This window comes from Heteronotia binoei, chromosome 6 (genome assembly GCF_032191835.1).
Source record: "Heteronotia binoei isolate CCM8104 ecotype False Entrance Well chromosome 6, APGP_CSIRO_Hbin_v1, whole genome shotgun sequence".
Taxonomy (NCBI): Eukaryota; Metazoa; Chordata; class Lepidosauria; order Squamata; family Gekkonidae; genus Heteronotia; species Heteronotia binoei.
The window spans coordinates 30969350-30990028 of NC_083228.1; the positions used below are offsets into that span (position 1 = coordinate 30969350).

A 20679-nucleotide genomic window follows, 5' to 3' on the forward strand; every position below is an offset into this window, starting at 1 on the left:
GAGACAGAGGTCAGGTCTAAAGAAAGAGGGGACAAGCAGAATTTGTAACAGATGGGCTGTGAAAAATAAGACGACCAAGCAGAAGAGCGTGAACTGCTTTGTGGCAAAGTTGGCTGGCACAGTGGGTGGCCCAACAGCTAAACAAAGCCTATCAAACCAATCATGTTGGACCACTCTGGGTTCAATAAATTCGCCTGAGATTACAAAACTGGGAATTATCAAGCAACACGCGATATAATTGGAGAACTGAGTTTGGCTGGCTGGACTTGTGTTTAAGAACTTCTATTCAAGGGGCTTTCTCCTCCAAACTCTCATTATGGAGTAAGCAAACAATTTTGAAAGATGAAAGGGAAAGTGTGGAGCAAAATATCACCACTACATGGGGTTTGGTGATGGAAAGTGCCATCATGGCCCAGCTAACTCTGTAGGGTTTTCAAGGCAAGAGCTGTTCAGAGGTGGCTTGCCATTGCCTGCCTCTGCATAGAGACCCTGGTTTTTCCTTGGGTAGCCCCCCCATCAAAACACTTACCAGGGTTGACCCTGCTTTGTTTCCAAGCTCTGATGACATCAGGCTAGGGTTGCCAATCCCCAGGTGGGGGCAGGGGATCCCCAGGGTCATCAGAAAGTGCAAGGGGGGAGGGAAATGTCTGCTGGCACTCCATTATTCTTTATGGAGACCGATTCTGGGGTATCTGGGGCTCTATTTTTTGAGGTAGAGGCACCAAATCTGCAGCATAGCATCTGATGCCTCTTCTCAAAAGACCCTCCAAGTTGCAAAAAGATTGGACTGGTGGTTCCAATTCTATAAGCCCCAAATTAAGGTGCCCCTATCCTTCATTATTTCCAACCGAGGAGGGCATTTAAAAGGCATGTGGTCCCTTTAAATGTGATGGCCAGAACTCCCTTTGGAGTTGAATTATACTTGTCACAACCTTGCTCCTGGCTCCACCTCCAAAGTCCCCAGATATTTCTTGAATTGGACCTGGCAACCATACATCAGGCCAGCCTGAGCCATGCAGTTCAGGGCTTAGGTTGGGCTTGGTGGTGGTGGAAAGTGCTGCCAAGACACAGCTGACTTATGGTGACCCCAGAGGGTTTTCAAGGCAAGGGGTGTTCACAGGCGGTTTGCCATTGGCGGCTTCCATGTCACACCTCTGGTATCCCTTGGAAGTTTCCCTTCCAAGTACTAGCCAGAGCCAACCCCGCTTAGCTTCCGAAAGCTTAAGAAATTGGGCTAGCCTGAGCTATCCAGGTCAGTTAGGTGGGGCTGAGGTGTACAGAAGAGCCTCTGACCTCACAGCTCTCCATCTCTCAGGGAAAGCAGACAGGATTTCTTTGTGTGTGAGTGGCTGGGATCCAGCAGAACTATCTGTGGAGTGCAACTTTCTCCTCTCTTCCACTGCACCCCCCCCCCCCAACACTGCTCCTGCTCCTTCATGGCACACAAGTTTTCAGGGACAGCCAGAGTGCCCTACACATCTGGGTTTCAGATATCTCACAGTGTACAGTCATTTCTGACCCTCCCCTCCCTTTAAAGCTCTGGGTAATGCTGCCCAGTGGCCCAACATCTCTACTGAAACTGTGCAGCGAAACTGGATTACAAAATTAGAAAGAACTGAAATAACAACATTGGAATACCTCCAATAAACAATTCCATTTTACAGAACATCTTCCTTGTTAGTTTTTTTTTTTTTACTACCATTCTTCTCCTTTTCTAAAAAATCCCCCGTGAACACCTCTTCTGTACATTTACATTATGACCTCCAGTTAAGAGAATAAGCGAAACGATACAATTTAGCTGGAGTGCTTAAAACCCTATCAACACCTTTAGTATTTAACACCCCACATTCCCAAAGTGCAATATGATCAAACCATCCAGCCTCATTTTCCACCAAGCTGATCTTTCTTGATGGGGGTTGGGGGGCGGAGGGAAGCGTCCACTGCTTGCCAAAAAAGCATCAGGAGAAAAGGCAGGATGCCCAGATGGCTCCGGTCAAGGCCCGGTGGATTTCTCACATGCTCAAATAAAACCCCGAACAGCTCAGGCTGCACCCAAGGCCCCCCTCTGGCTGGCGGTGGGGAGAGCAGCCGGAGTCCCCGCGCTTCCCTGGGATTGCAGGGGCTTAGTTTATGGCAGAGGGGGGAATAGCTGGGGAGGAGAGGCCGGAGCAGGATTGGAGAGTGGGCACGTAGCTCATGTCCCACTTGGGGGGAGAGCAGAGGGAGGGGAGAGGAATTGGAGGAAGCGGGAGTGTGACGAAACCCCAGGAACTCCGGCTGAACTGCAGCTGCAGCAACAGGCCCGGAAAAAAAATATCCCCGAGTCAGCAGATTGAGCTCTGCTCCAGTGAGAAAAGCCAAGCGCTGCCAAACAAATTCCTGTTCGCTCCAGGCCCTAGAGTGAGTGGGGCTCCTTCCAGCTGCTCACAAAGAAGCCCGTCGCTTCTTCCAGCGCTCCACAAGACGACGCTCGCATTGGGTCCCGCCCGGAACCGGCAGAGTTAACGCCCCAAACCTGCATGCAGCAGACGCAAGCGGCATCGAAGGAGGAAGGACATTTCTCAGCACACTCTCGTATGTACTGCATAGTGGCACGCTTATTTTCAATTTATACCTCGCTTGGGCTTTTTTTTGTGGCAGGAACTCCTTTGCATATTAAGCCAAACAGCCCTGCTGTAGCCAATCCTCCTGGAACTTACAGTGGGCCCTGCAAGAAGAGCCCTGTGTGAGCTCTTGGAGGATTGGCTACAGCAGGGGTGAGTGGCCTAATATGCAAAGGAGTTTCTGCTGCAAAAAACTCCCTGCCCAGGCTTCTGCCAAGGATATTGTGAAGTAGTTAGGCTGAGGGTGTGACAGCCCCAGGATCACCCAGTGAGTTTCCATATAAGAGTGGGGATTTGAACCCAGTCTTATGTTCTAACCCTGGGGTGGCCAAACTTGCTTAACACAAGATCCACATAGAATAAATGTCAGATGTTTGAGAGCTATAAGACGTGAACATCAGATGTTTGAGAGCCACAAGACAGGAAGGAAGGAAAATAGATGGGAGGAGGGAGGGAGAGGTGGAAAGAAAGCAACTTCAACTTTAAATGCATTCTCCAAGCCACCAGCTGGCTTGGCTTGGAGAAGTGATTTAAAGAGAGAAATGCCTTTTCCAAGTTGGCCACGAGGGTAGTGGGGGCTTCGAGAGCCACATAATAAGTGTGAAGGAGCCACACGTGGCTCCCAAGCCACAGTTTGTCCACCTCTACTCTAACCACTCTCTGACCAGGTGGGTAGTCGTGCTGGTCTGAAGCAATAACAACAAAGTTCAAGTCCAGTGGTACCTTTAAGACCAATTAAATTCAAGGTGTGAACTTTTGTGTGCAAGCACACTTTGTCAGATACGTAGAAATGGAAGAACAGCACATTAGCATGTAACATGATAAAAGATATTTTAAGATACGTGGAGACAAAACAGGAGTGACAAGTTTCTAGAGTCAACAGTTGTTTGGATTTAATTAGAGTCCAGTGTTTGCTGTGTTGTTTTAGACCAACACACTGCCCACCTTAATCTATAAAGGGGGAACAACAGTGGAGCAATAAATATGTCAAATAGGAGATAAATGTGTAAAAGAATCCTTTGTAATTGTGAGAAGTTAACTGAGACTGTTGTGACACTCCATTCGCCTCCCCTCAAGAATGATGGTAACAAACAGCATTTTTTTCTTTTGTTGGGGTGTGGTGCAGTGTTGTGTAGGGAAATATATTTCAATTTTCATTTCATTGCATTATACCAATATATTATTCTATATACTATACCTATATATTTCTGACCAGTCATAGCGCTCCAGGGTGTGTCTTTGTTTATAGAGTTTGGGGCCATCTTTCAAATATAAATGCCCAAAGCCAAACACATTCAATCATATCAAAAGCATCTAAAAGTGCTGGTGTGCTGCCTGAAGAAAAAGCAAAAACAGCTTCAAATGGTAGCAGCAACAAAATCAAACCTTCTAGATCTACTCAGTAAGCCTCAGCAAACACCTTTGCAACATGATGCACACTCAGCTGCTGGTCAAATTTTGCCATGAGGGCACCACGGGAAGAAATTTCACAACATCATGGCAGGTACAGAGGGAGCTGTGCTTCACATCTTCTCAGGGATCACCCAGATGTGAGGCTGGGAGATCAGGGAAAGGATCTGCCCAGCATTTTTAAAGGGTAATAAGAGACGGGTTGGAATTCAGATTGTGGTATGAGAGAGTCTTGTGTGGTTCCACCAACTGAAACCACTCCTGCACCCAGCCTATTATTAGCCTTTCCTCGCCTGTTTTTCCCTCCCTCCTTCCCATGCAAATCCCTTTCCTGGCTAAGAGTAACAATGGTTTACTTTGGCATTTGAACCACATAATTATCACAAACAACAGTTTGGTCTCAAATGAGCACTTGACACCCCCGATAGTGGTAAATGGGTTATGCCCGTTCAGATGACTTGGTTAAACCATTGTTTATTATTCACTGGGAAAGGGAATTGGGAAGAGGAAGGACAGAGAGGAGTGTGATGGTGGCTGCGAGTTCTGAACTGGGCAGAAGTCTTGTGGGTACATTCACAATGTTGTATACTTGGTACATATTTCTAAAACCTTTACGCCATTTCCCCCCCTATACAAACCATAAAATCAGGGTGGGATTGTAAAACAATAATTTAAACTATTCAGAAACAAAAGGCACCAAGCAATAACAAGTAGCATTTTAAAAAATGAAAACAAAAAATAAAACCCTGCCAAAATCTTCCTTGAGAAAACTTGCTCAAGGTGATCAGTTGATGCACACTTATTTGGGTGTAAATTTGGTTGAATACACCAAACAAATGATCTCAAGATCATGTTGCATGATTGCAATTCTTTTTTTTTTCACATTTAAGCATTTTATTGAGGCATAAAAGTAGCTTACAATCCATAACACAAGAAGTTTACCGTGAAGATTAACAGAGATAACATCGTAAGCTTAATAGACAGAATACAGAGCAGTTTGGAGAGCCAGTTTGGTGTAGTGGTTAAGTGTGCAGACTCTTATCTGGGAGAACCGGGTTTGATTCCCCACTCCTCCACTTGCACCTGCTAGAATGGCCTTGGGTCAGCCATAGCTCTGGCAGAGGTTGTCCTTGAAAGGACAGCTGCTGTGATAGCCCTCTCCAGCCCCACCCACCTCACAGGGTGTCTGTTGTGGGGGAGGAAGGTAAAGGAGATTGTGAGCCGCTCTGAGACTCTTCGGAGTGGAGGGCGGGATATAAATCCAATATCTTCTTCTTCTTCTTCTTCTACAGAGCAAAAACAACATTTAAAAACAAAATAAACAAAATACAAACTGAAGGTAATAATAATTATAGTTATTATAACACATGATTGCAATTGCAATTCTAAGCATATTTTCCAGAAAGCAAATCCCTACTTCTGAGCAAACCACTCTGGAAAGCCAGCCTGGTGCACTGGTTAAAGTGCTGGAATAGGATCTGGGAGACCCACTCTGCCATGGAAGCTTGTGGATGCCCTTGGGCCAATCACACACTCATAGCCCAAGCTACCTCACCGTGTGGTTGTTTGGAGGATAAAATAGAGAGAAATCAATGTAACCTGCTTTTCTCCCACTGGAGAGAAAAATGGGGTATCTTTTATAATAATAAATCATAGTGGTATTCGCCAATTGGAGCTCTCCCATTGGTTGACATCTGTGTTCCATAAACCATTGGCCCATCATGTGTCAGTCACCACCTCTGGGTTTCCATTGGCTGACTCCCATGTCCCCCTGCAGGCCCAGGAGCACTGAACAAACTGCCAGAACAGTCTTACCTCAGAGGCAGACACATCTCTGATGCTTCTCTGTGTCCTCTCCATCAGCTGACCTCAGGGCTGCAGCTCTACTGTGGTCTCACGAAATGTTTCCTTGGGGGGGCCACAGCGGCCATCTTTTTCCTGTCACTCCCTCCTTCCTTCTTCCCTCAGCCTTGCCCCAGGACAGACGAGGATTGGACCACTGGGGAAGCTGAGAGCCAGAGGCTGTTGCTAGGCAGTAAAGGGAGAGCCCTCAGCTGAATAGAATACCATAGTGTCCACCGTCCAAAGCAATTATTTTCTCTAGGATGGGGAGAGAGATCTGTTGTCTGGAGTTCAGTTGTGATCCCAGGAAATCCTTAGGCTCCACTTGGAGGCTGGTTACTCTAAGCCTGGCAGCACCCTTTGGGTGACTTATGCCACCTGGCTACCATGACTTGGCCTGGCTGCTTGCTCCTGTTCAGCAGCAGTCCACCCATGACAGCCAGTGTGACGGCAGTTGCCAACTGCAGGTTGGAAAATTCCTGGAGATTTGAGGGGTGGAGCCTGGAGAGGGTAGGGTTTGAGGAGGAGTGAGACCTCAGACAGAAACAATGCCATAAACTCCACCCTCCAAATAAGCTATTTCCCCCTGGAGAACCACTGTTGCCAATCTTCAGGTGAGAGCTAGAGATCACTCAGAATTACAACTGCTCTCTAGATGGCAGAGATCAGCTCCCCTTGAGGTGGTTGTGGGGGGGAGTGAATGCCTTTACTTGGGTGGTGAAAAGACAGCAAAGGTGAGAGGGCACTTACTCAGAACCTCTTTCTTTAGCTCGTATTTTTCTTCACAATGGGCCTTATTCCTAGTAGGTAAATAAACCACTGCCTCTGTTACCTAGAGCTCTGTCATCCTCCAGACCTGAGCCGGAAGACTTTTGACGAGGGGATGGGGGGGGCATGTGCCCTGATCAGTGTTCCCTCTAAGCTGAGTTAGCATGAGCTAGCTCACAGATTTTTAGCCTCCAGCTCACACATTTTTGTCTTAGCTCAGGAAGGATGACCCCAGAACACAATTTATGCAGTAGCTCATAGCTTTAATGCCAGTAGCTCACAAAGTAGAATTTTTGCTCACAAGACTCTGCAGCTTAGAGGAAACATTGGCCCTGATGTGGTGATGTCACCTGGAAGTGACCCAATGTTTGGCACTGGGGCAGACCATTCTCCCCTGCCTGATTGCCCAGTGTCCAATCATAGCAGTGGAAAGTGAAGGCAAAGTCAATGGGGGCCATGCTTTGTTGCTCAGGCATGACTTTGCCTAGACCAGGGGTCCTCAAACTTTTTAAATAGGGGGCCAGTTCACTGTCCCTCAGACTGTTGGAGGGCCGGACTGCCGTTACCGTACAAGGCCGCGGGCCGTCAGTTCTCCATCTTCTGCATTTCTCTCCCTTCCCCACACCACACACCCCGGCCTGGGAACTCACCTCACCTCGGTATCACCTCACACTCTGTCTCCGCCGCCTCAGCCCAGTGCCGGAAGTGTGCGTTGCTAACGTGAGTTTAGGTCGAACGTCACTTCCGGTCTGATTTTGCCATAACCCAGCGGGCCGCATAAATGTCCTCAGCGGGCCGCATCTGGCCCGCGGGCCGTAGTTTGAGGACCCCTGGCCTAGACTTTTGCTGTACTGTCTGCTAACAAAAAGGGGTAGAGTTGCCAACTTCCAGCAGGGCTGGCCCTAGATTGTCTGGCACTCTAGGCAAGGCTAACTTTTGGCACACACAACCTGCACTGATAATGTCACCAAGTCACATGGGAGGCACCCAGTTTGGCAGCCCCAGAAGGCCGGCACTCGAGGCAATTGCCTAGTGGCAGAGCCAGCCCTGACTTCCAGGCAAACTCAGGGCTCAACTACATGTGACACTCTTAGGAGTCAGACTCAGGTGTACGGAGGTCATTGCATCTCCTAGGCAGAGTTCCCAGGCATGTTTGGCTCCAGAGAACCCAGAGCGAACCCATAAACAGTGTCCTGTGTAGTCAGGCCACTATGAGAACATGTGGGTGTTTTAGCGCTGCCTCTTTGAAAGTTCATTCAATACAGTTGAATGATTTACCTTATATATTTGTGTTGTGTCCTTTTTTCACATCTGGATAAGAAAACTGAGACGCATACATAGTGGATGGGGGATACATTTCTGGGTAGCAGTGTGTGTGAACAAGATTCTGGGGTACGGGTGGACTGTAAGCTAAATATGAGCAGTAATTGTGATGCAGTGGCAAAAAAGGCTAATGCAGTCTTGAAGCGTTTCAACAGAGGCATAACATTCAAAACATAGATGTTGTAGTCCCACTGTACATTGCATTGGTCCAGCCCCACCTGAAATCCTGTGTGCAGATCTGGTGCCCTCGCTTCAAGAAGGATGTGGGCAGAATGGAGCAGGTACAGAAGAGAGTGACAAGGATGATCAGGAGTCTGGAGACCAAGCCTTAGGAGGAGGAAAGGCCGAGGGAACCTGGCTATGGAGAAGAGGAGGTGTGGGAGGGAGTCATGATTATTCCCTTTGTGTATTTGAAAGGCTGTCACTTAGAGGACAGGGAGCTGCTCCTGTTGGCAGCAGAGGAGAGGACTCTCATCAGTGGGTTTACGTTATGGATGGAAAGATACCAGCTGAATATTAGGATTTTTTTTTATCAGTTTCGACTGTGCAACTGAACAACAAAAAGGGTAGTTCAGTAGTGGAATGAGCTGCCTGGGGAGGTGGTGAGTGAGCTCTCCTTCACTGGCTGTCTTTGAGCAGCGGCTGGACAAACACTTGCCAGAGATGCTTTGGGCTGATCCTGCTTTGAGCAGAGGGGTTGGACAACATGGCCTTTATTTCCCATTCCAGTTCTACGATTCTAAGTCTCTTCCGCAGTCGTGTGAGGTCTTAGCCACGATCATAAGTAGGAATGAATGGATTCCAGCATTTCCATTTCATTTAGGCTTCGATTCCTCTCCATTCTTGGAGATTCAGTCCCAAGATCTTCCAGTGAAGTTTATCCACTGGAACAGAGCAGAACTCAAGGAATGGAGAGGAAGATGGTCCGTTTTCCCCCAATTCCATGGATGCTGGGCAAAATAAATCCTTTACTTCAATTGACTTAAAGGAGTGTAACTCTGTTTAGGGTTCCATTGCGAGTGTCTGTGCTCAGAAGCACAGTCATTTGTCTTGTGAAGCAAGCTGGCCACTTTAAATAGGTGCTGTATGCACCTGATTTACTTCTGCAAGTCTAGACATGCGCAACAGAGCTGGGCTCCAAGACTGTCGGTTTAGTCTGTAAACCAGGGGTCCCCCAACTTGTGGACACATCTGGAATTATGAGACTAGATTTCACTTCAGAACACCATTATTGCAAGCTGAGGTTTGGGCTGTCTGTTGTTTCTGGACTCAGAAAGGGCTTCTTGGTCACATTTCTCAGGAGATAACCTCCTCCCTCTCCTCTGGTTTGTCTCTTAATCCAGTTTCAGCCAAAAGGAAATGTGTCTTACTTCGAGGTAGCTCTGTTTCCTCTCTTAACAAAGGCAGGTCAGAATTCTGCCACCCCACCCTTCCAGGTCAGACAAAATGAGGAATCGTTCCCAAAGCTGTTATGCTTCCAAACGGGTGTTGGCTCTCACACAGAAGTGTGTCTTATAACTGCTCTCCAAAAGTTTGCTCACTTCTTGGTGACAATTTGGCTGGCACTAATAAAGAAGGTATCCCATTCACATTGATTTGGGGTGGATGGGGAACTGACGGCTATATCATGGACAACCGAGAGATTCAAGGCTGTAGTGGTAGAACCAGAACCCTGCCTTCTAATTCAATTGTGGCCTATGTCTCCCTAGAAAGTTCTTCTGCACAGCAATCCTGGTTGAGCAATCCTTGTGGCAGTTGCTCAAGAAACATCCCCCATGCAGTGTGGCCCAGAGGCTCTGAGTTGAGGAAAACTTTCATAACTGTGAATTAATAACATCTATTATATGGCCCTGCCTGCCCTGGGTAGTCCAAGCTAGCCTGATCTCATCAGATCTCAGAAGCTAAGCAGGGTAGCCTTGGCTAGTGTTTGGTATGAGAGACTTCCAACAATTACCAGGGTTGTGATGCAGAAGAAAGGCAATAGCAAACCACCTCGGAAGGTCTCTTGCCTGAAAACCCTATGAGGTCAACATAAGTCAGCTGTGACTTGATGGCTCTTCCCACCACCACCACCACCAACGGTTTTGTGATTGTTGTTAGACATCTTAAATTTGAAGTGAGGTGAAAGATGATACCCAAGGAGAAAAATTAGAATCAACAATTTTGGGTGAATGGGGAACCGACAATTGGAAGGGTCATCTAGTCCAACTCCCTGCACAATGTAGGAAACTCACAAATACCTCCCCCCCTAGGTTCTGTCTAAGTTCACAGGATCAGCATTGCTGTCAGAAGGCCATCTAGCCTCTGTTTAAAAACCTCCAAGGAAGGAGAGCCCACCACCTCCCGAGGAAGCCAGTTCCACTGAGGAACCACTCTGTCAAAAAGTTCTTAATATTTAGTTGAAAACTCATCTGATTTAATTTCAACCCGTTGGTTCTGGTCCCACCTTCTGAAGCCATAGAAAACAACTCCACACCATCCTCTATGACAGCCCAAGTACTTGAAGATGGTGATCACAGGATATGTTTAGTCTTCTCTCCAGACTAAACATACCCGGCTCCTTTAGTCTTTCCTTGTAGGACTTGATCTTGGGCCTCATAGGACTTGGTCTCTAGACTCCTCACTACCATTGGTATTGGTTAAATGAGGCACAATGGGACAAGGAGGATGAAGATGGTCTTCATAATGTGATGCATTTTCTGGGCAGTTTCTGCTCATTTCTGAACAGTTGGTCTTTTTTGGGGAGGGGGTGTTGTGTCCAAGGGTCAGGTTTTTCATTCTGCACACGTGAAGCTACTTTATATAGTCAGGCCATTGGCCCATCAAAGTCAGGGGTCCAACAGTATTGAAAACTCGTAGTGACCACACAGGGTCTTAGGTCAAGTTCTTTAGCATCACTTACTACTGATTTTCACTGGGGATGTTAGGGATTGAACCTGTGACCATCTGCATGCCAAGGAGATGCTCTTCCACTGAGCCAGAACACCTCCTTGAGCCGTAATTTCCTCAAGAACTGCTGAACTAATATTCAAACAACCCATCTTCTTGCAATTTTTTGACAACATAGTGTTGACAATACATCATTGTCACTTCCCCCATCAAAGCAGGGCTCCTGTGTCTTAACAGCAGCATGACAGGCTGGAAACAATTAGATGAACACCTAACTGCATCTTTATGATAGGAAGAGCGTCGCCTACCAAATTTCTGATCATAACTGAAAGAATGTCTGCCAACAAAGAAAGCAGCCGGCCTCCTAATGTACGATTATTTGGACTTTTTATTGAGGTGGTGGGACAGAATCTAAGTATCAGGCACTGTCCTAAATGACAATAGCTAGAATGGCTGTTTTCAGTTCTCATTTTTTCCCTCACCCCTTGTTAATTGAATGGATAGCTGCCAAGAACACCCACTTTGTTTACATCTCCATCTGCTTCTCCTGTTTTTCTGTAACAGCTTGCTCTAACAGTCGACACTCTCAGCTTTAGGCAGCTGGGGAATAGACGCACATCACTTGTATTTAACCATCTTTGTTAATGGCTCGGAGGAGATGAGTAAACAGCACATGACACTGTTGGCACCAGGTAGGGCCAAAATAATGCACTTTCGGTTATCAGCTGCATATCACAGGTGAAAGGAAATTTGGAAATCTCTCAGGAGATACTTCTTCAGAGAACCCTGCTAGGAAAGATAAACCCTGCTCCCAAGTACATTTTTACATTTATGTTTTTTAGCCTTGAAGAAGTATATAGGGTTCCTCTCACTTGTTTTATCCGCAGAACAATCCTGTGAGATTTTTTTTTTGGAGGGGGGACACAACAGCCCCAGGGATCCTCTTTCTTTGGTGGCAAAGAAAACAGAGGGAACGCCTGTCCTTCCAGTCTTGTCAGTTTCAGCAGGAAAGCGCCAAGGGGAGGAGGGGAAGGGTGCTCCTGTCTTCTAGAAAGCTCTGGAAAGCCATTCCACAGATAGCCTAAATCCCAGTGTGGGATTAGGCAGGAGTCACCATGAACAGACTGGGCCTCAGGAAGCTTCATGAATGGAGTTAGGTTCTGAAGCTGCATCACCTTGTCTTAGTTCACTACAGGATACTGGAATTACATCTTTATCCAAGTTTCACATCAAAGTTGGAATATTCATCAAATCTATCCTCCCAAAGGTTTCTTTATTGCGTGTGACAAATCCCATCACTGACTCCATTACTTTTATAAGTACCACACTGCAAACATCTGTAGAAACTTTCGGCTAATCCAGCCTTCCAGAAATCAGGTACAACTGTGTTGGTGTTTCAGATGGGTTCAGCTGATGTCTCCAATCTACGCTCTTAGGCAATCTTGAACAAGGTTAACAGTGGTTGGTAATCTGGAATGGGGAGCAGTGGGGAGTAATATGGGTATTGCTCACTGAGAACTGGCCCATACCTTGCCCAAGAACTGCTGCATGGAATCCTGAATGGAAGAAATGTAAACAATGCAAACACAAACATGCAGAACCACAGTGGGACCAGTCTAGCCTGTACAGCCAAGATTCTTTGATTTTTGATGAACCTCTGAAATCTGAGAGCCACTTCACCTTATAGTGGTGAAGTTTACACAAGTTTATACATGAACAGGCCCCTTTCTACTCACTCAATTTTAGTTGCGTGATTTGTGGGGGGTTTTTTGTGTGTGTCTGTCTGCACTTGGGAGTCCATGGTAACCTCTGGTGACTGACCCCTGCTGGGGGCACGGAGGATATTCAGAGAGGTGGCTGAATGAAGCCTTCCCCCTGCCCTCTTGACTCCTGGTATTCCAAGGAGCCTCTCATCCAAGTACTTGCCAGAGTCAACCCTGCTTAGCTTTTGAGATCTGACGAGATTGGGCTTGTCTGGGCTATCCAGGTCAGGGCTTGTTGCGTGATTTGTTATTTGCCAGCTTCAACATGCAGATGTATTAGCCCTCTCCTCTAAGGTCCCTTCAAAGTGGAGGTCAGCCCCCCCACCTCAGATCAAGGATAACAGGGTATTGTCCCTCAACGCAGCACCTGATTTTTCTCCACAGTACATGACCGACCCCCCCCCCCCCATTAAGCCTCCCCTCTGGACCGCATGACAGCGATCAGTGCCCTGGCTCCTTGGTCACAACAGCTGCGGCAGAACGGACAGAACATTGGGAACTGGCTTACAAAGCAAGAACATTGGTTGAAAACTGTTGGAGCAGGAAAATCTGTTCTTCATTAGGCAGTCTGACAAATCTAGATTTTCAGCACGCGGTAGCTTTTCAACATTACAGGACCAGAAAACTCTATGGCTTATGTTGTTTGTACCGGCGGAACACTTAATCCCCACTGTCGCTAACAACTGGATTTTGCCAGTCTTGGAAACAGCGATGCAGTCAGCAGCAAACACAAGCATCGGTTGGCATCGCTCACCATGAAGGCGTCTGACTCAGCATCTCTGAGCTTGGACTTGCTAGCAAGATACCTCCAAGAACCATTACTGCGAAGATCGGAGCTTCACGACATGAATGCTGGCAGAAACCTTTCATGTTATAAACTTTTATTTATAGATGTACAATTGTATAATTAATTCTAAATTAAGAAATACAGCCTTTTGTGAGTATCTTTCGGGATCTATGCCTTTTTATTGCACATCGCTTCTTTCATCCATGGCTATCTACTCGAGAAATCAAATGGTTTGGATGGGGAGGCCCTGGGACCGCCGATACAGCTCTCATCGGAAACTTCACGCTGAAAGGTGAACCACCTGAACAACCAGAGTCTCTGGGATTGCTGCAGATTAGTCAACAAGGCTGAGGTTTCACACAATCTCGTGGCCTGATTTTGCCATTACAGGATAAGGGGTGGTAGCTGGAGGGGTAAGGAGTCTTTTTACAGCTGTAAATATGCATTGAGTGAATGTACCGTTCAATATGGCTACGTTACGACAGGTAACAAGGCACACTCAGTGACTTGCACTGCATGAATATCCAGTTTGTTCATTCTAAAGGAGCAACTTGGGTAAGATGATTTTACCTGCTACTCCTAAACTCTCCGGGGGTAGCTGTTCCTTTCATCCAGAACAAAAGCTTGAAAATGCTGGGTATAAGAAATGTGTCAGGGGGTGGGACTTAAGTACAGAAGAACCCAGCCGATGTAGACTGATGGAATTTTGACTTCCTCGGTCTAACTTTGAAAGATGCTGTGCTCTCAACCTCTATTTGCTTCAATGGAGGGAGCCAATCCAGGCGTACCAAAACACATGCACAAAGATACCCCCAGCACTAAAATGAATGCAGGAGCTCTTCACAGATGGGGAAGCTTTGTGGATGTATTGGCCCCCCTTCACCGGGGCAAGACAACCAGTTTTGGCAAATCTGCAGGCATTAACTTATTATGCTTCAGGCTCCTTTTGTAGCATTCTGGTGGCTTCTAAGGAACATTATGGACAATCTTAAGAACACGTGTCCAAATCAAAGGTATCACTCTAATGGGAGATGGCCTACATAGTTAGGGGGATATGACTTTCAGCTTGTTCCGCGATGGAAGACTGCAGCAAAAAGCCCCTTCTGATCAAAAACAGGAAGCCAACAGAGGGAGGAACACCATGGTTTGCACGCTCTGCCTTCTTTGCCAAGGAAGATGTCTTCGAGCTCCAAAAGGGAGATAACGTCTCGACAGCAGCGTAGGGTGGACAACGGCCACCAGCAAGAAGTTCTCGGAACGGAAATCAGCAGTAGTTGTACGCCAAGGAAAGGCAGCCTTGCTTACAACTTCGTAGCACTGCAAGATGGTGGGGGGGAGCAGAATCACCGTCAGGAACAGGCAGCCAGGAGGAGGGAAAAGCACTAGGCACCCTAACAAACACTGATTGCAAGGCAGGAGAGAGAAGGGGAGAGAGACAGGCTGCAATAGAGAATAATAAATAAGAAGTTCCACGTGAAACACACAAGCAGCAGCTACAGATCACCGGGGGAGAGGGGGGGGCAAAGTCTCTCTCCTCAGTGCAGGAGAATCGAAAACTCCAAGCGAGGCCACTAATCCAAACCAGGGCCTGTGTGCAGAATAACAAACTGCAGGTTGGATTCCACACACATTCTCCTTCAGTAAAAGCCACTTAAAATTAAATAAAAATTCATGTCCTCAAATAAGGCTGCCTTAATTAGGAAAGGGTTTTTGTAGGATCAGACCGATGCGGGGCGGGGGGGGGGGGGGGAGAGGCTAAAATGCACCCTTCCCGGGTTACACAGTTCTGCAAAAACGAAATAATTTAATTCTATCCCTGCATAGTTTAGAAGTACAACATATTTACAGTTATAAGTTAATTCTAAATGACTTCTCCTGCTTTTAAAAGTGATTTTTTCCATTGCTCCTACAGGTCTTCAGATTTCACCCTCCCTCTCTGAAGCAGCCGCAGTACAACTGCGGAAGAGGGTCTTAGGTTGCTTTCTGCCCCTCCCTTCCCCCCAACCACTGCCGCCCCTGCAGGCTCTTAAAAAAAAGAAAACAAAGACACTTGGCTTTGAGGATTCCTGGATCCTGAAAGAGGCATGACAGTTCATAGTGGAGGAAGGGGAAAGAAAGAAAGAAAGAAAGAAAGAAAGAAAGAAAGAAAGAAAGAAAGAAAGAAAGAAAGAAAGAAAGAAAGAAAGAAAGAAAGAAAGAAAGAAAGAAAGAAAGAAAGAAAGAAAGAAAGAAAGAAAGAAAGAAAGAAAGAAAGAAAGAAAGAAGAAAGAAAAGTCGTCTTCCTTCTGTTCTGAGAAACGTCCAGATCTAATGCTGGGCAGAGAGCGAGAGAAGAGTGAGAGATTAAAAGACAGAGGGGAGGGCAGTTGTGCGTTGCTAATTCTCCAATTCCATTTTTAATTTTAAGATCTGATTCTTTTAGATCATCTTCTTGGCTCAGTTCACTTCCTCCAAAGTCTGCAGGCAACTGAAGAGTCTGGGAATAAAAACATCGACAGCCCGTCACTCTCCGGCAAGTGAGAAGGAGAACAAGAAAACCCCAGAGAGCACGCCCCCATACCCTCTTCCCTAACTCCATGAAACAAGCCAGACGGTCGACTGGAGCGACTGGAAATGCTAAATCCACTCGTTTACAGTTTATCCTCCTGCTATCTGACAACAGCTGCACAGGGAAATTCCCACTAACAGCCTGTGGCAAACAAACCATACAGGTCTCTCCGCTTCCCAGGAGGAGGAGGAGTTATCAAAATAAGATGGTGCACTGGAAGAAAGAGTAAAACAACGGCCACCACTGAGCCACTCCCAAGAGCAGGGCTCCCCAATAGGTAGCTCAGCAGCAGCTCTCCTCAAAGCAATGGTGGGTGACCCCTGCAATAGGACACCCCTTCAAATGTGTGTGCCCATGCCCACACCAGCAAAGCTCTGCTTCACAACACAGAAGAGCTTGGGCTGGGCTAGAAGGAGTGGGCAGGTCTGAAAGCAGCCACTGGGGAGGGGCATTCATGACATTGTTGTGAAGGCAACCTAGGAAAACCAGCAGTTTAAACTGAGCTAAGATCTCAAGGAAGCAGTAAACTGGTGAGTTGGATCCAGCAGAAAGTTTTTTTTGGAATCAAGGTTTTTCCTCCCACTAGTTCTCCCCCAATCCACAAATCTCTAATCCTCAACTCATGCTGCTCCAGTGATCTCCTATCCCCCAGGAACAGCATTTGGGGGGCATTTTGAGATGCAGGGTTTGCAGGGAAGGAGCAAGTCCCTCTCCACTGAGGAAAATTCCTTTTGACAGCAGACATTTTCTGCAGGATCGAAGCCAATCTCTGGCCTACATCGCTTCTGACTGCAAAGGAGGCTCCTCTATACAACCCCTTCCCTGTGCCTAGAAATCTAACATCTTGGAGAAACCTAGATTTCTTTGTGGAGGCAGGATTACTTTTGCCTGGTGCATACAGGTGAGAGCCTTGCTCCCACAATCTGATTCATACTAAGTTACAGCTAGACCAGACGACTGCAATAAGGTCTACTTGGGCCTACCCTTGAAGAGTGCTCAGAGGCTGCAGTTGGCACTGAATGCTGTGGCTGTACTGCTAGTCGAGGCCAGATATGGGGAGCATGTGACCCCAATAATGAAGCAATTATACTGGCCACCGATCCACCCCCCAGCCCAATTCAAGGTGCTGTTTTTCACCTTTAAACCCTTACATGGCTTGGGAATGGGGTATCTGCAGGACCGTCTTCTCCAAGGCACTCCTGCCAGGGCATTAAGATCATGGAGAGGAGCCCTCTCGATTGTCCCATCAATCAAAGAAAGCCGTTTGGAGGGTACATGAGAAAGGGCCTTTACAGTGGCAGCCCCAGGACTATGGAGCAACTTCCCCAAGGAGGTGTGCCTGGCCCCCCTCATCTTTTATCTTTAGGAAGGCTATATTTAGGACTGAATTTGGTTGAGTCATGAGTTGTGATTTGAAATTCTGGATTTTATTGGGGGGGGGGGGGTTGGTATTTTCTGTGTGTGTGTGTCTGCACCTGGAAGTCATGGCAACCTCTGGTGACTGACCCCTACTGGGGGACTGGAGGATATTCAAAGAAGTGGCTGAACAGATCCTGCCCCTGCCTCCTGGTCTCCCATCCAAGTCCTTGCCAGAGTCAAGCCTGCTTAGATTCCGAGATCCGACGAGCCTGACCTATCCAGGTCATGGCAGGATTTGGGGTTTTTTTTAATGTATTGTATGTTCTTTCTCTATGTTGCAAGCCACCATGAGCTCTGCAAAGGCGGATAACAAATGCTTTAAAATAAATAAATAACAACCAAACTTACCACCTCCATGGGAACTACACCTGGATGGGGAAGGAGAAGGATAATTCATACCCTGCTTGTTTGTAAAGTCTGTTTTCCCTGCACAGCTGGGTTTTTTTTTTGTTTTTTTGACCTATACTCTGTTGTTGTTGTTGTTTTACTCCCATTTTTGTACATGGAGGTGGGGGACACGTCCTTGTAAGCCTTCCATGCACCTAAACAGCTGTGGTGTGATGGCCAACAGAACAGTAACCACAAGGAGGATGGTCCCTTCGACAACTCCGGCCCCCAGACCACCAATTTTACCACGACATCAAAAACTTGTCTTTTTAAATAGCTTGCAGGGGCCTGATGTAAATCACATAACTCTGGAGTTCCAGACAGAGATGAGGTGGCCAAACCTGTTTCAACACCACAGAGTGGCAGTTCCAATGAAGGCTTGTGTAACTGAATGCTTTTCAATATGAAAAAGGTCCTTGAGTGCAGAAAGGTAGCACTTTGGGGAGAAGAGTTTGAGCCTGACCTTCACCCTTACGTAGCAGTTCTCCAGATACAAAGATGTATTTTTTTTAAAAAAAAAAAGTTATATGGACAGGCATTCAGTCACACAAGCCCTTAACTACTATCTGAACTGGCACAATCTGCAAACAGATTCTCTGCCTCGCCTGCTCTAGGTGCGGCCTCTGTGGGAAGCTGTGTCCAAACGTGGGTTGCCATTTGGACCAGCATCCACGGAGCTGTGCTTCAAGGGGCCACTGCACCACTTCACCTGCAGAGGAAACAGGAACGGAGCTACAGAAAAGGCAGAGACAACATTCTCAGTGGAGAATATTCATCTCTTTTGGCCTTTCTCTGTATAAGAGTCACTCCGGAAGCATGATTTCGCACTCGAGCTTCCTGCAAAAAACCTGATGCCAGCTGACTCTTGGACAGCACAGTTATGCACCCACTTTTGGCCAAATGGGCCACTGCAGAGAATTTCCCTTCAGTTAGCCGACACGTGACTAACTTACAGCTGTGACCTAGACCCTCTTAATCACACCAGCTGTGGCACACTGGAGATGGAGGCTGAGGCAGGAGCAGAGTTTATTCCTCATTTTTTATTTCTATCCTGCTTTTCTTCCGGTTTGGGACCCAAAGTGGCTTTACACATGGTTCTCCCCTTCTCTATTGCATCCTCACAGGAGCCACCTGATGAAGGGAGCTGCCACACTCGAAAGCTCAGACCCCCAAAATCTTGTCGGTCGCGATGGTGCGACTGGGCTCCAAGTCTAGCAACCACCTTGGGAGGCCAGTTTGTGACAAGCCCGGGGTCAACCATCAAGCTTCCACAGCAGGGCAGGAATTCGAACGCCATGCGTCCCAGGTTCTAGTCTGACACTCCAACTGGGCCAGCTCTTGTAGTGCAAGGCAGATCCCACAGTCAGGGCACCTCAAGGGACATGATGGGGATCATTCAACTCAATGAATCATTTACGGGGAAATTTGCCCAGTTGCTTGGAGAGGCTTTGGTTGTCAGAAGAGCCCTTAAATGGAGGCACAACCGTCGCATGCACGGCCATCTAGCATCGCTGAAAGTGGAACTCTCAGAGGCCCCACCCACTTCTCCAGTCTACGCACATCCGTGGCTGGTACAGTAAGCCAGACACTACCAGGAGTGCCCCCGGAAGCCACAGCTGAGCTGACTGGTAACATCTATGGGAGCATCTCAAGGTGTAAATCAATCAGATCGAGTTCTCTGCTGAGCAGGAACCAAGCAACAGCAAAAAGGCCCAAATAAATGCCGAACGGGCCAATCAGCCTCTAGGTCATTTTTGCTGTGCTCCCAAAAAAGGCATCCTTCATGCTGGCAGGACTGTGTAGGAGAAGCTTAAGAGAACTTTGAAAGGGCAAACGGAGCCAAATGCCCCAGGCAGAAGGAGGGCTTCTTGGTTAAGGGACGTGCACGCATGGGAAGGAGATCTACATTCCTTCGGGGCCGAGTCTAAAAATAAGTACAGCTGTGCCCATGCTCCAGGATCACAGGAAAGGAAACCCTGCCAGCTCTTACTTTGACCTCAATGGAGCCCTTCCACAACAGCTATCCATGCAAGGACGCCTGCACTTCTGACAGTCTGCTGCAGCTTGGCGTGCCCATCTTCTGTGCTCTCTGATACAGGTCTGAATCTCCAAAGTAACGGGCCCGGTACAGTAAGCCTTCCTCTAGACAGAGATATAAAAAAAGCCAAATCACTGAAACGATCGTCAAGAATTCCAGCAAGTGCGACGTTCACTTCAGCTTGCGTGATACCCACTGACAGACATTTCCACAGAACTCAACAGATACAGGGCCGCGCTCCCCTTATCTCTCCCATTTTGTCATGTGCCATCCTGTGCAGGAAGCTGCGACCAAGTCAACAGAACAAACCCTGCCCCAGAGATTGTATTTGCTTGATGAACTGCAGTTATTCCTGCAGCAAGATAAAAAGCAGCAGCGGGCAGCTGGGTCACAACCTCGGAGGGCTGATCAGAGATTCTCCATGCCACATTTAAAAAAAAAAAAAAATCTCTCTGTGTCCTCCAGGACAGCGCTGGTAACTTTAGGGTGCCAGACTACAGGCCCGGATGTTAAATTCTGCCTAAAAGAGCTGAGAGCCATTTAGTTACAACATCTAAATACACCAGGCAACTTGATCTGCAGTGCAGTTGTTACCTGAATCAGACCTGCAAATGTGTTACTCTCAACTTGCATTTCTTGACAGCAGCCTTCTAGTGCCCCTGCAGGCATAATTAAGCAGCACTCCAGTGCTGCTTAATTATGCCTGCAGAGGCACTAGAACTCTGAAGAAGTGAGCTCTGACCCATGAAGGCTCAGGCCAGAATAAATTTTGTTGGTCTTTAAGCTGCCACTGGACTCCTGCTTCCTTTTGCTGTCAGAGACCCCTCAGGAATTGTTTCGAAGGCCTAGTTTGCATTCTTAAGACTGCAAAAACTGCTATGCTCTCCTGCTATGGATAATGT

At 47.2% G+C, this 20679-nt stretch overlaps 1 protein-coding gene across 1 annotated transcript in view; it reads right to left on the reverse strand.

Annotated features, from left to right (window-relative positions):
• Positions 1–13462: 13462 nt before the first annotated feature.
• DNAJB12 (DnaJ heat shock protein family (Hsp40) member B12) overlaps positions 13463–20679 on the reverse strand; it is a 42650-nt gene continuing 35433 nt past the window's right edge. Inside the window, exons 8-9 of the mRNA XM_060241203.1 lie at positions 19730–19881; positions 13463–15861 (exon numbers count right to left, since the gene is read on the reverse strand). Coding sequence (XP_060097186.1) covers positions 19760–19881 — 122 coding nt within the window. The 3' untranslated portion in view covers positions 13463–15861; positions 19730–19759. The remainder of the gene's footprint in view (positions 15862–19729; positions 19882–20679) is intronic.